This window comes from Hetaerina americana, unplaced genomic scaffold (genome assembly GCF_022747635.1).
Source record: "Hetaerina americana unplaced genomic scaffold, ioHetAmer1.1.p SCAF_16, whole genome shotgun sequence".
Lineage (NCBI taxonomy): Eukaryota > Metazoa > Arthropoda > Insecta > Odonata > Calopterygidae > Hetaerina > Hetaerina americana.
Genome location: NW_027286719.1, coordinates 8,172,101 through 8,187,682, shown reverse-complemented (window position 1 = coordinate 8,187,682; position 15,582 = coordinate 8,172,101). Strand labels below are relative to the sequence as shown.

The window sequence follows — 15,582 nt, the reverse complement described above, 5'->3', positions numbered from 1 at the left end:
GATCTGAGAGAGACCTCCAATCGACCAAAAGAAATCGGTGTCGAGTCTATAGAAGATGCTAGCAGTATCACATCCTTGATATGTAAGTTAAAAAAATTCCTCCTTGGAGAATTGTATTAATCTCTTGGTATCTTAATGTTACTATATTCCAGTGACCATTGTATTGTACGTATTACATATGCATCTTAATCAGTTTGTGTTTTTTACTTGTTTTATTCTTCATGAATATAATTGCCCAAAACGTAAAAATATTGTTATTATTCATTCTGCATCACCAACATGGTTTACATCAAGTCTCCAAACAAAGCCGTGCTCCAAAAAAAGAACAAAATGCACCCGTGAGCATACATAAGAGCTACTTTCATTGGATCAGAGAATTTTTTATGCTCCCTCTTATCATCTGGGTATATTGCACTTTGACAAGCTTAACATAGGTGCTCTGTTGCCCCACCATATCATAGACATTTTCTAAAGGATGCAGAAGCACTTCAAGGATAGTTTTTGTGAGCTAAAAATTACCATTTTAAGGGTTGAGTTTTTTGAGCTCTGTTGATATTCTCTTATCACGCATGTTGCCTTTTATACTGACATGCAGAAACCCCTTTGAAGCATAGTATATCCTAATGCCAAGATTTGTCCAGTCCAGACTTAAGAATGTCTACTCGAATGACATTCGAGTAGACATTCTTAAGTCAATTTGGTAGAAACAATGAATGTATTGCAGAAGATAGGTGAAGATTGTAGGGTTAATCGACTTATCTGCAATTTCTACATATCTCAGTTGGCTCGCATGCGAATGGAGAGTTGGGCTATACAGATTTAGGAAGAGTTTCAAGATTAAGGCAGGCATGCTCATTGTCGCCAATGGTTTTCAACGTATACCTGTATGTGGAGGAAATGGTAAAAAAGGCATGGGAGAATCAGTAGGGTATGGGATGAGATTCAATGAAAAAAAAGAAAATATGAGATACCCAGGAAAGCGAAAATCTATGGTGAAGTGCCAAATGAAAAATAAATCATATGCAATACAAATGCAATGCATGTAATGTAAAAATGCGATGCATCAATTAAGTTAACTTGCAAGGTAAATAATGTCAGTTAACTTAATATTCGCAAGACTACTTGAATATTGACCACCATAAAATTGCAAATATTGAATGATTTTTTAATGTTTACAATGCACCTTATTTTGTATACATTAGTGGAATAAGTAACTGGGAAATTACGATTGGCATTACAGAGGTTACACCTTTTAAATAAGGTGGATTTAATGATTCACAAAAGTCGATATCATTGGCTGAATATTGACCACCATAAAATTGTAAATATTATTGAATGATTTTTTAATGCTTACAATGCACCTTTTTTGTATACATTAGTGGAATCAGTAACTGGGAAATTACGATTGGCGTTACAGAGGTTATACCTTTTAAATAAGGTGGACTTAATGATTCACAAAAGCCGATATCATTGGCTTTTTCGACTTGGAATCTTTTTTTAGCCTCTCTATTATAAATGCATAGCGGATTTTTCTAGTGTATCATATGTGCTCTTATGGTCCATCATATCATACTTATTTTTACAAGACGCAAATGAAGAAAATATAACATTTTGCCGACTCAAGTTTTGAGGGTCGCCGATACCTACTGCATCGGCGACCCTCACAGTCAATATGAATAGTATGACGCTTGTCACAAACGAAACAAGGCCTTAGATGTGTTGTCCGCATATTCAAATGCCAGAATATATTTTTTGTGGAACTGCGGCAGAAATCACAAACAATCAGGTAGAATTAATGCATGTATTACAGAAAATAGAGGTGGATTGGATTGATATTTGTAACCTCTACATGTCTCACCGCTAAGAGCAAATGGCGAGTCTACATACACAGATGGTGTCAGGGACAGGAGGATGACGCGGGTCCATTACTTTTTCTGAGCTGAACACAGATATTGCTTCCTTTCAATAAGTTTGACATTATATTTTCACCATAAATACCTTCATGAGTAGCCGTTTGATAGTAAGGGCAACATACCCCTAAACATTATCTCCGACGGAGACTGAAATGTTGGTATCGCCGAAAGGGTTAAAGGGTAATCTAGAGATTGGTGCCGGTCAGATATTTCACCTCGATCCTTGAAGTTTTGTTTCCCAAGATAAATTAAAATAAAATTCGGAAAATAAGTTGGTCCGCGAGTTAAGTCAAGTTAGACGTCCCGGTCAATATGCGACAACACGAAAAACATAAAAGGTGTAATAAGTAACCATCTCGAGTGAAACTGCTGAAAAGAAATATAATTTTACTCAAGTGGGCAAGTAAACGAAACCCAAATGTGTTCCATAAAGTTATATAAAATACGAATTAACAATATTCGTTTTAAAGGGACAAGATGCGTACAAAGAGCGATATTTTAAATAAATGACTTACGATTTTACCTCAGCTCACATCCCCGGGGCTCGAGTACTGACGTTTTCTTTTTGTTTACATGCTGGATAAGTTATTCGCAGCACTTCATATTCTCAAAATTTCAAGTGACGATTTAAACCTGAAACGTATAATCATCAAGAAAGGAATAGTTTTATGTTTCCCAGTGAATCCAAGAGAGGTTTTGCCGTTTTTCTCTGCTAAAATTACTCGCCTTTATTCTGCATATTGTCTTTACGGAAATGGATAGTTTGCCATTAGAAATGCTCGAGTATATAATGAGTTGCATGGATGGGCAGTCGTTGATTCGGGCCAAAGCTGTATGCAAGAAGTGGAAAGAAGTAGCTTCGTTATTTGACAAGGTATACTACTTATTGTCGTAGCATTAAATATTTCGCGAGACAACTGTCAGGTTGTAGGGATAAGTATTTTTTTCCACACTTGAAGTCATTAATTGGCATTGTGATACCGTAGTTATTTACACTTAACTTTTCTTTTCGGAATTATTTACCGTAATTGCAGAAACAATCTCATTGGAAAATGTTGTGTTACAAAGATATATCGGAGAGTATCCTGCTAGAATCGATTTTGAAGAAGTATCCATACTGGCAACCAGACAACGAAGAAAATGAACAGATAAACTGGAAGGAACTCTATTTAGCCTGGGTCCATTGGAAGGGTCTCAGTTGTTTCCCGTTCTACATTGATGTACTTTCGGAGGAGAAGTCTTGTTACGTTACATGCTTAAAGCTTGTTGGTGAGACAATGAAATTACTCATTGAATTTGACGCTTTTGTAGATGGCCACCCTTCCTCTTATTTGGTCAAAATGAATTATTTTCAGGTAATTCCATAGTGGTAGGATTGCTGAATGGGGAAATCAAATCATGGAAAGCAGGAGGCGGTGAGCCGTTTCTTTTATCTAGGCATCGGTCCAGAGTAACGTGCCTAGAAGTGCTATCTATTTTTGGTGAGATATGTTAATTTCAAGCTTAATAAGAATATAATTTTAGTGGGCCCTGAAAACAACAATGAAATATTCCTTACCTTTCAGTTTTTTTGAATGTGAACATTTCACAAGTATTTATCGTTGTAAACTTTAATTCCAATGCCTGGTTATAGCGAAATTCTCTCCACAGATAGGAGTATTCAATGAACTCTATGGGATTAGAAAATAGCAGCAAAAACAATAATATATGTGCGATGAAAGTGAATAAACACACATGATTATAGATGTTAAGAAATCAGATAATAGATAAATTGTATCACAGTTAGATGCAGTTTTTTCAGTAAAACAATTTGTCGATAGACATACCAGCAGGAGGGTCATTCGCCAAGAACCAGAAGTTAAAATACTTGTACAGACACACGTGCATACTGCAACTCTACAAATCATCATCATATTGTGCATGTAGCATTTATTAGCATTATTCCATTAGTCACTGCAAATTGATGACAAAGCCTGACTTAATTGTCAGTGATTCATTAACATCAGATCAATGAATACAACATTGAACGTGAACAGATCAGGTCTTCACTCCCATAATGGTGCTTGATGCTTGTGCAATGATGCTTGGCTTCATCCCTTGGTTGATTGCCATTATTATCAGTACAATCTCCCACCTGTTGCTCTCCCTCCATCATCCACCAGTACATCAGTCCTTGTGGAGCTGGGATATTTCTCCTGCCCACTGGCAATGGAGGATCATCCTCTTCAGCAGTCAAGGGTGGAATAGTGATGCCCTTTGGCATTGGCCACTTCTTTTATGGAATGTTTATACATTGAAAACCACCTCTCGCACTGCGAATAGTTCGTGGATGTCTGAATTCAGGAGCATTTTTATGCCTTCTTGTCACACAGGATTCCAAGATACGCCACTCACTCTTGGGGTCAAGTAATCTTCTCATTTGATCAGGATTATATCCTAAAATTCTCAAATGTCTTAATTCTACCTTTGCTCTATTCATTCCAATCTCTCACATTCATTCCAAATTTGAATTTGTTGTATTTCATACAGGAGAACTGTTGACAAGGCATGCTGTCGAGCTTCTTTCTGCATCTTGTCAAAGCCAGCACTGTGGATAATTCTCACTTTTTTAGAGTAAGGTCATTTATTCACACCACCACTCTACTCTGATTCGGGTACTACAATTGAAAAGACTCATTAAAAATTTTATCTCAGTATTTCCCTGCACTGTGAGAGCAAACTAACTTCATGTTTCTTGCATTCTCATTTTACACAGTGATAAATATATATTCAAAGTTTTATCCTATCCCACTTTTCCTTTAAAGAAAAATAAAATTCTTTTCTATGTGGTCAACTAAACTGGCAAAACATATGAAGAAAATTTTTTTAGGATTCCCTAGGCATTTCCTCCCATCTGGCAGGCAAGCACAGTGAAGCTGATTCTTGTCTCAATGATTGGAGGATTTAAGGGATAGCTTGGCTTATTAACTCCCAAATATGTCAAAATGTTAAGATATTTTCATGTGAAAAATTAACACCAGTTTTCCAGTCCTCTTTTTAACTAGTCCATCCCAATGAGATTGAGATTCCTCCCCTTTTTGTGCTCCAATTCTTAATAATTGTAAATTTTACAATGCCAGCTAGCAACTTCATTTTGACTGTTGCTTAATGGTAGGAATCTTCTGAACCTGACTTTAAAATATGAAGTTCATTGGACTTGATGAATAAGCGATGTGACACCAGCTTCTCACAGTCCTTATCAGAGACCCTTCTACCACCTTCATTATCAAATGCAATTCCAAAACATTTCTGGATAATATGTGCTTTAACTGAGAGTAAACTTTTTAGTGATATTTGTGACACCTGATATCTTATTGGGAACATCAGTGCTTATTACTACTACTGAAGCATCTTCAGTCCTTCCACAGTAGTGTTTACCGTGATTGACTACAGTTACTTACTGCTCAACTTCTTTTTGTGATTGAACCTGGCCATTCAGCGTAATCCACCAGTCATTTGTTTGGAGGCTGAGAAATCTTTTAGCCAGCCTCATGCTCTCCTGACTGATCAACTCTGGTTTCTCTAAGCAGAGCCCTGCCCTCCTTACATCTGGCAACTGTCCTGAGTATTGTATTTGGGTTTCAATGTTCTTGATGCTGTTACTAGTGACCAGGTCTGGGGCAGGTCCAACAGTCTTGGGTTTAAGTTTCTTGCGTTCATGCTTCCTTGCATTGAATACTTATTCTTTGTTTAGATCCCCATTTGTTCCCTTGTAAAAACTCACATTTCAAAAAGTCGTTTGTGTGGTCATGCTGGAATATTCTAATGCCGTGATCATTTGTTTATAGTCATCAGGTGGTCCTTGCAGAAGCAGGGTGTCTAAAAATTATTTGATTATTTTGTTGATGGCTGCTCGACGTTTCGGTAGTCCTGATACTGCAGCCAAATACTCTTCTGTTGTGAGAAATGGATTATGCTTGGTGGAACAGAGTTGGTGAAGAATCCTTATATGCCTTTTGACTCCTGTAACCTTGTGTGCATTTTCCTAGTGCATCCCTGGTTCTTTTTTTCAATTGATGGACTCATAAGCCTTTTTAAGCCACAGGCATTTTAAATATTCTTATTGGCTCCAATAGTAACACATATTTAGTTATGTGTGAGCAAGTGACCAAATTGCATGTTCTGCATTGATAAAAAAGTGCTACACATGAAGAGCCAAAGCAAAGTGAAAATAATTCAGAGTGAGATAAAAAGAAAAAAATTCAAATATGGTTCGCATAGAAGTGCATATTTGACTTTTCAGTATAATGAGATTTGCTCAGCCATATATTATATTATTGGTGCTGCTGTCCTATGACATATTTATTCCAAAATAAAGTTTCTTCTTAGGACAGATGCATTTAGGAGTAGTTCTATTTTTCAACTAACATGTGCATATTGCTCCATTTGAAGTGACTCACTTCTCATTTTCTCACCTTGGGTGACCATCTCATTACTACCGAGTGCATGTGAAGGTGGTGGTGGTGGAAAGCAAAATTTTGGATGGGCAAGGAAGGGTTGAACAAAGATTGTCACATTGCCTATTTCTTCATGTTCAAGAAGGCAGGGAAATATTAATTGAATAAGGTGGTTATAGAGGGTTCAATATCATGTGTTTCTTTTCTTATTGCATTGCTTTCAAGGTAGCTCTTGGTGATCGGGATGGTGTGGTGGCTAACGTACAGGCTTCTCACTGTGAGAGCCCAGGTTTAAATCCCAGGGACAGCAAATATTTTTCAGTGGTATCCCTTCTTGAGGTGCTTTGTGGAGAGCACTTACACGTAGGAGTGAGTACAATGTCCAGATGGGACGTTAAACCCTTTCCACAAGAGCAGGCTAATGCCGGGGTTCTCTCCTCCCTTCCTTTCCCATCCATCCGTAATGGCATAAATGACGTTAGCTGGCGGTCGCCTCCCCTCAATACTACTCCTAAGGTAGCTCTTAAATTGTCTAAGAGTTGATACCAGATTCCAGTGAACGCTCTATGAATGAGCATTCTTCTTGGGAAACTGCATTCGAGTTCAAAATCAAGTTCAAGTTCAGTTATATAATTGGTAACTGTTTTATAAGATCTGTGCATTCAAAATATTGTTTTTATTTAGTGTGGATATGAAAACTTGTACCCATTTTACTCAAATTGATTTCAATGAAGACTGTTATTTTGTTCTTCTGTTTGGATGTTATTTGCATCATAAATAAAAATTAAAACATATCTATTAGATCTTAAGCATGCAACTAAGTTAGATCTTAATTATGGAATGGTATAATGGTAGCAGAAACTTACAATTGTAGAAGTTTTGTGTTTAATTTCTTAAAGAAGATTCAAATTAAGGGACTGCATGGTGAGGCTTCAGTTTGATTAAATAGGATTTGGAAGGCCATAAGCTTATAAAATAGTTCTTTTTCAACCCCATTTTTTATGTATAATTATGTCTAAAAAGAAATTCTTCCAATCAAGATGACAGAAGAGAATCTGAAAGTGACAAGAAGCTGGACTACATTTTGTCAACTTCAAATGACAGGATTTTGAAAGTAACATACCTAATAGATGAGGGAATGGTTCCACATTTTTTTGATATCTATCACCATGAGCATTCTACAGTTATGGTTAGGTATGAAATTTTGGCAAAGATTAATTAAATTTTTTAAGCCTTTTATTTTTTTCTCATATTGCAGCTAAAGTTTAATCATTTTCAGAGTACTGCAAAACTACTTTGCCACTCTGGATGAAAGTGGAGCCGTTGCAGTGTTTATTGTGAACAAACCCAATCTGGATGATGTAATGCCACCAGTGCACTTAATTGCCCACTATCAACCTAGTATACCTCCAGTATTGTCTCTTAACATATGGGGAAGCAAGGTAATTACATTTCTCTTCTGAAACAATGAAAAATGTGCATGGGGTTGTATCGGTAATGTTTTATTTTGTGACCACTGTCTTCGTCCATATAAACAGCAGTTGTCAGACATTTAGTGTATCAGTTTAACAATTATCTACTGAAGCTTAGGCTGGCCTTGCTTTTTTACTAGCTTATCAAAGTTACAAATTATCATTCTTATCATCATCACCCCAGTAGCCTTGTTTGAGACCCATCTTGCCAGATACCACATTTAATATTGATAATGTTCCAAGCCATTTTGGTTTTGTTTTCTGAGGAAACAATTGAATTGATTTTACAATTCCTTGTTGTTTTAATTATTAATCCCAAGTAGTATTTTATATATTCAACAAACTGTTGCTTGGTTTCTATACATTCTCCGCAGGGAATTAAATCCCGGGGAGATTAGGAGTAACTAAACCTCTGCCTTGAGCCTTTCTATACAATTGCTTGTTGGGAGAAGTAGAATTTAATACCCTTTGAAAAGGGTATGACATGTATTCAAGATTTTGTAACAATTTTCGTTAACTGTATAGAAGCTGTTAACGACTTCTTGGCCCATAGGACAGAAACGATCTGACAGAAAAGGATCAAAGTATTATGAAATATGAAGAAAATTGAATAGTTACTATCTCAATCCCTACTTGAAGTGCTTTGTGGAGGGCACTTTGAGTGAGTACGACGTTTGTCGGATGGGACGTTAAACTGCAGACCCCTTGGCACCTTTCGTAAAGAGTAGGCTAATGCCGATTCCGGGTTTCTCTCCACCCTTCATCCTTTCCTGTCCATCCCCTATGGCGCAAATGACCTCGGCTGTCGGTCGCCTCCCCTAAATACTACTATTACTTGAATAGTCACATTTAAAAAATTATTGGCTACATGTGTATCAATGTTGATTCGATGTAGAATCACAGATATTTGTCTATACTGCTGCAAAATCCTTCCCTCTATGATTTTTGCTGGGGTTGTCAATTTCCTCCTACACAATGTCATCTCCTCTTCTATGGAGCGCATTGCTAATTCTGCATTTTTCGATAGATTTTATAAGTCCCTCTTTTAATCTTCCACCAGGACTTTTTCAATCACTAGAAATTGACAGCTATTACATTCTTTCTCTCATCGTGCCATCATGGGTTGGTGACTTACTACCTTTTTTGGTATTCAAGTGGCAGTTTTTTTCGCTGTTTCATTGGAAGCTTTGACCACGTTGGAGCATCTGAACATATGGGTAGTCTAAAAAGTTTCCCATCTAACAATCAAGCTAGAAATTTTTTAATGAATAACTGATCGTAGCACTTTTCAACTTGATATCGGTGATCAGTTAATCATTATGTTTGACTTCCACCACATCACGCCTGAAGCTACTGAATAAGACATTTTTTCTTCAAATTACCTTGTTATTTCTACATAGTCTCCTTATAACTCAATAAATTTTTTTCGAGTGATGCTCTACCTTTTTTAACCGTTCCAATTATAGTTGCCATCTTTCTTTGCGTATTATCCATTTACCTATGCAATAACCTCCTTGTCTGATAAAAATCTTTGTCCTCAAAAATTTAAGGTGAGGAAACAGGAAAAGGTCACAGTCAGAGGATCAGAGCTGGTGGATACAGTGAGTGGTCAACCAATGCTATGTGTAGTTTGTGAATTTTAGCCTTGGCGATCATGAAAGTGTGAGTGGTGAAACTCTTCTTTTTCTTCAACTGCTGTTGCTTTTTTGCAATTTCTGTATTCAGTTTGTCAAGCAATGATGTATAATACTCTCCCGTTATTGTTATACCTTTTTGAAGATAATCAATGAGAATAATTGCATGACTATCCCAAAAAATAGTTGCCATCACTTTCCTGGCTGATGGAACCGTCTTTGCCTTTTTTGGAGCAGGTTAACCCTTTTCAGTTCACAGTTGTGAGTTATTTCTCCTCAGGTAGATCCAAGTTTTATCAGCACTAATGAATCAGTGCAAAAAATTTAAATCGCTTCACTTAAACCACTTCAGCAGGGCCTCGTCAATGTTCATTTGAATGCATTTGTGGTCCAAACTGAGCCTTGAGCCTTACCCAACTCCCAAATAGCTTACATATGCATGCCTAACTCTTCAGTCAATATGTGACAAAAATATTCCTTCGATGTGCCCATGGCCTCTGCATCTAACCTTGATTCGACGGTCACCCAGTATGATTTGCTGAACATTGTAAATGTCATAGATTAATGCCTCAGTTATTGGCCATCCCGAATGCTCATCATCAGCCAAGCTAGCACAGCCAAATTTATTTCAGCTGCTCAAAATTTCATGGTCATAAATGATGCTGAAGATTCACAATGCACAGCATGAATTTTGGTTTGCATAGCATTATTGCCTTTCAAAAAAAAATATTTAAAGACACCTTGTTACTCAATGTTTTCCATTTCCACAAAAACCCTTGCTCAAACAACACTCTCATAGTTAAGGTTGAATGCCTGTAGACTCCAAGTTTATTGGGAGAAGTACAATGTAAGAGGGTAGGCTGAAAACTAATGAACACGTGCTTCTAGACCAATAACAAAATGACCTTCAGAAGCACTCCTGGTGTCATGTGGAAGTGACATTCCCCTTCAACATGCATGTGCAGGTCTAGGGTCCATCCAGTATATTTCAAGAAGTGGAAGTATGGCTCTAGTGTAAACGCTAGTTAAACAGCGTGCTGTTGTCGAATTTTTAACTGCTGGAAAAGTGACTCCTAGCGAGGTTCATGGTCATTTAAAGGCTGTTTATGGTGACGATGCTGTTGACAGGTCTACTGAAAATCAATGGGTAGTAAAATTTTGTGGTTGCGAGCCTGGAAAAGCCATAATTGTTGATGAAACTTCTTTCAAATGTGTTTTGGGATGCTTTCCCAGTTTATGCGACCAATTTTCCAGAACAAGGGGCAATGGTAAATTCTTCTCAGTATATGCAAACTCTAAAACACCTCCAACATCGAGTTTGTCATGTTAAAGGCAGCCTGGCACTACTAATCTTGCAACATAAAAATTCTCATCCACACACCTTGCGTGCAACTGGAGAGGTTCTGCGAAACCTGAAATTTTAACCGATTCCATTCCCTCCTTATTCCCTCGGTCTTGCGCCTTACGATTTTTATTTTTTCCTCAACTCAAGAGAAACCTCAAGGGTAATCATTACACCTTGGACAATGAGGTAAAGACAGCTGTCAAGTTCTGGATTTGAGAAGTCAGAAGAGTTTTTCAGTGATGGAATGAAAAAACTTGTTACACGTTGGGAGAAATTTGTTAGCCTTAGGAGTAACTATGTTGAAAAATAAAAATATGATTTTGAAACTTAAGAATTGTACTTTTTATGTATTTTGTGCCCGATCTTGCTATTTGTTTTTGTTTGCTCTCTGCAAGCATGTGTGATTTACTTTTCAGCCTACCCTCGTATGTACGCACTAGCATAGGGGTGACATCCTTGTTACCCCAAAGCATATTAGGTTTTGCGGCAGCACCGCATGTGAGATAAAACTAAACACCCTGCATTGTGTAAACTAATGGTTATCTTTGAGAATTTTTAGATCATGCTAACAACGAAATATTAAAATTCTGTTGTTTACTACCAACTCAAACTAGTGATAATATTGAAATTTGTAATTAAGGCAATAATTTTCTATGCATGATATTGGAAAAATCCCATAATAGTTATGTTTTTCTAGCTAATCGGCTTGTGCTCACAGGCCATAGTTATGCTCATGTAGGCCCAGCCCATAAGATGGATTTTAGAACACATTCAGTGTTAAAAAAGTGCATGTTATGTGTGGGGAAATATGTTGACTTTTTTTGAGACTTTTACTCTGTTATTAGGACTTTAAAGGCAACGTGGTATGGCAATAGAGGTTATTAAAGCTTATTGATCATAAAGATGAGAATCAACCATTATGCCATTAGTGGAAGTCAATTATGTAAAATTGTTATCATTGATGGATGCAGGGTGATGTTTGTTTGGTATGAAAAAATTGTTTGCTTGATGATAAATGTTGACAGAGTAGTATCCAGTGAGCACGTCTTTGACAGCAATACCACCTAATGACAATTCGCATTGATAAATACGTAAATAAATGTGATTAGCAAAAGTCTGAAGTTTGTTGAGGAACTCTTGTTTTGTGTCCAATAGGGCAATTAGAGAGCGTTTTTGATCTCAAAAAAGATGAGGTAATATTCCCATTAGTTATGCAATGGAAAAGATGGATATAATTGAAAACAAAAGGACTGAAATTTATTCATAAAAGAAATGAAAGCAGGGAGGAAATAATAGGCAAGTACAATGCTATCAGCATTGTGACAAGTCACAGCTATAAACCTCCGAGCATTTCCATTCTCTCTATGATTTTTAGAAGAAATTAGCCAGACATGACAAAAACAATGAATAGCTAAATATGATTAAATTACTCCTTGTACTAAGTCAAAGGATATAGCTTCATGTTTGTTATTATTTTAACTGTTTCTCTTTAAAAACATATCATATACTAAAGCAATATGCTTTAGCATTAGAATTCTAAAGTTATGGAAAATATTTTGTGCATTATAGATTTGATTTTTTGACCTGTTGAAATGTACAAAACTGCTTTTGGAAGTTATACCTCAAAACTTGATTCAACTGGGGAAAAAATATTTCAATTTTGGCAACAATTCCAACCTCTGATGACAGCATATGACAAATTTCAATTTTTAGTGGAAGGTGGTTAAATATGTTTTCAACTTATTGATTGTAGAATTATTATTGTATTGATAATCTGTTGGTTAAGGTGGGTTTTGGATTGACACATGCTACCAAACGGTGCAGCGGCAATTCCTTGTCTCTCTTAACAAAACAATCTGACATCCAACATAAGCCCCTCTTCTATTACGAATGATTTCTTCCTCCCTTCATTCCACCCAGCACCCCTATCCTATTCCTCTCCCTTCCTTGTTTACCTAATATCGCTCGTCTATCAAATTTTCTGTTTTTCCTCCTATTTTCATTGCAGTGTAATTTTTTTTGGGCTTTATGGACTTTGTGTCATGAAAAGGAGCATTTCATTTACTTTGATGATAAAAATTGAATGTATTCTCAAAGTTTCTTTCATTAAGTTTCAGCTTAATTCTGTTCATCTGTAATATTTCTTCTAAAAAATTAATAACCATCCTCACAGGAAGTGCATGGTTATCTTTCACAAATCCTCCAGACTGTGTTTCTGAAGGATCGGATATAATTCTCTCCAGCAAGTCCTCACCATGCGCACTGCAAAAGTCTGAAGTGATGCACTGTTACACCTCCTTTTATCGTTATAGGCAGTTATCTGCCTGGCTATCTGACAGTTGGCACTAGCAGGACCAGGTGTATGCTGGTGATATTTCCACTGTTGCTCTGAATTGGAGCAGCACAAGATAATGGTTGGCCGTCAAAGTAAGGATTTGGTATGGTTTAAGAGAAGGGGCAGGTGGTGAGGGATGAAAGGTATTTAAGGAAGGATCAAAAGAAGGGAAGCATAGAGAAAAAGGGGGAGTTGCATCATTTCAATGGAAATGCCAACTTTATCTGGCAAAGAAGGAATACCAAATGCCATTTGGTTTGTTTGTCTTTGCCTGATGAAGATTTCCTTGACATGGAAATAGCATTGAACCTCCCCCATCATCTCTCTCCTTTCTCTTCCTCTATACCTTCCCTATATACCTTTCATCTATTACTGCCTTCCCTTAATTTCCACCGCTCCGCATCCCTACATTGGTGACTCCTGCCATGTTGTGCATCTTGAACTAAGTGAAAGCACCTCCTGGGGACACAAATTGTTGAAGAACTCTTCATCGAGCAATGCAGCCCAGTGAGTTACCATTTCCCTGTTTATTCCTCTCCAATCCCACAGCCCACATCTTCTTCCCCCCTTCATTATCCTTGTCCATTGAAATCACTCCAAATATAATATTTCCATTTGTCCAAAATCATAGGTCTTTTTTCACATGTTTTATCGCTTATTGAATGGTTGCCAAGACTATTGGTATCATAATGCTGATGGATTAATATCTATTGTTTCTGCAACCAGACAAACAGAGGAACAAATGGCTTGGGAAAAGTCTCATAATCTAAATCCATATTTATGGTGGTTCTTCTTTGGTGTGGCAGGATATTTAGGTACAGATGTTCCCTAAATGATGTTGCATGCATTTGAATGTCAAGGCCACAGAATGAGAAAGGGCCTTTTATTGTTTAGATGTTACTAGCTCCATTACATGACCCAATGTCAAGAAAGTCAGTGATATGATTATACAGAGTGCAGCAACATAACTTCCTTTTTTAAAATGCAAAATACTTTCAAAAAGAAATGTTGCCACACCCTGTATGATACAGGGATGGATCTCCTACCAAAACTATCAATATTCCCAAAGGGGTGTATAGTTCATACAAAATTCGATGATTGTGTTAGGGAAATATGGTGGAAGAAATGAATAATTTTCCGGTAATGTAATAAATTCAGTGTATAATCAGATATACCAAAGAAATTTTGAATATCTCAAAGAGGACTTAGAAATTTCTAATGCCTTAATTTTAATGGTGTGGTTGAAGTTAAGCTAAGAATAGCACAAAATTGCAAGTAATGTTCAACGTTTATGTTAGATACCCTTGGGATTAGAGAGGAGATTATTGTGGTCAAACTACTGCGGCCAACAATCATGGGGAGTGAGAGCACTAGGATAAGCCATTAGAAATATTCAGGCCGCTAGTATGTTTGGGAAAGATTGGTTGTCAATGGAATTTCAAAATGTACATTATTCTCCTTATGTTTATTGCGTCATTATAATAATTGTTTAGTATGTTTTTTGAATCGCTGATCATAGTATTGGATGAAGATGAGGTATTTTATTCCGCTAATTCATATTGAGATTCTCAAGAAATAAGATGGCTGATTTAATTTTCTAAGTGGAAAGGCATTGATGTAGACTTACTCACTCACAGCACATGTACAGGCAGTATTATGTGGAAAATGAGCATAGTAGCAAGGACATTAGTAAAATAATTACTTTGAAAACATACGTAAATGAAAAGGAAGAAATGATGAGAGGGACCTTAAATAATGTTGGGAAGAAATTATTAATGACATTTTGATGTTCATCATAGCGGCCTTTGTTGTGGAACTTTGTCTTTGCAAACAAAGAGTGTGCTTGCATGCAATGGAGGCTTTTGATGTATGGATATGGAAAAGGTTGAAGAGGAAGACACCCAAAGAGAATGCAAGGGAAGGGAATGCAAAAGATTTCTTGAGGGAATCCATAGAAGACGGAAAAAGTTGATGAATGGAATTATTGAGAGGTATGCTATTGTGCTGTAGGGTTTGATAAAAGGGGAATTTAAGATAAGTTTGGAAGAAGGAAAGAGTTAATTTGAAATTTGGCATGAATAGATGAAGAAACAATGAAGAACTTAAAATGGGAATGTCACAGAGCAAAGAGTTAATGCACAGCACCTCAAACTTTAGTAACTGATGAAAATGTTGAAGTGTGATAGCTCTGAGTGTTGGTTCCAAACCTTTATCTGGTAGTTACTGTGAAGTGCATGTATTATCATGGTTTCATTTCCTTGAATTCCATTTAAAAAATTTCATTGAGGTAGACCAGTGAGATTTGGATTATTGCTTCACTCTAAAGAGAAAGATAATATCAATGTGCTCTGCCAAACCAAGAGGGATGAGAAATGTTACTGTTAATTTTTATATGAGAACTTTGGGAAACACAAGATAATTTCAAATTTTTTGTCATAGTTCATGAT

General features: G+C 36.7%; 1 protein-coding gene across 1 annotated transcript in view; it reads left to right on the top strand.

The window, feature by feature from the left end:
- The first annotated feature begins 2,528 nt into the window (after positions 1-2,528).
- The window catches only part of LOC139687039 (uncharacterized), an 18,810-nt gene continuing 5,756 nt past the window's right edge, over positions 2,529-15,582 (top strand). Inside the window, exons 1-5 of the mRNA XM_071584143.1 lie at positions 2,529-2,787; positions 2,948-3,182; positions 3,269-3,394; positions 7,390-7,543; positions 7,629-7,791. Coding sequence (XP_071440244.1) covers positions 2,668-2,787; positions 2,948-3,182; positions 3,269-3,394; positions 7,390-7,543; positions 7,629-7,791 — 798 coding nt within the window. The 5' untranslated portion in view covers positions 2,529-2,667. The remainder of the gene's footprint in view (positions 2,788-2,947; positions 3,183-3,268; positions 3,395-7,389; positions 7,544-7,628; positions 7,792-15,582) is intronic.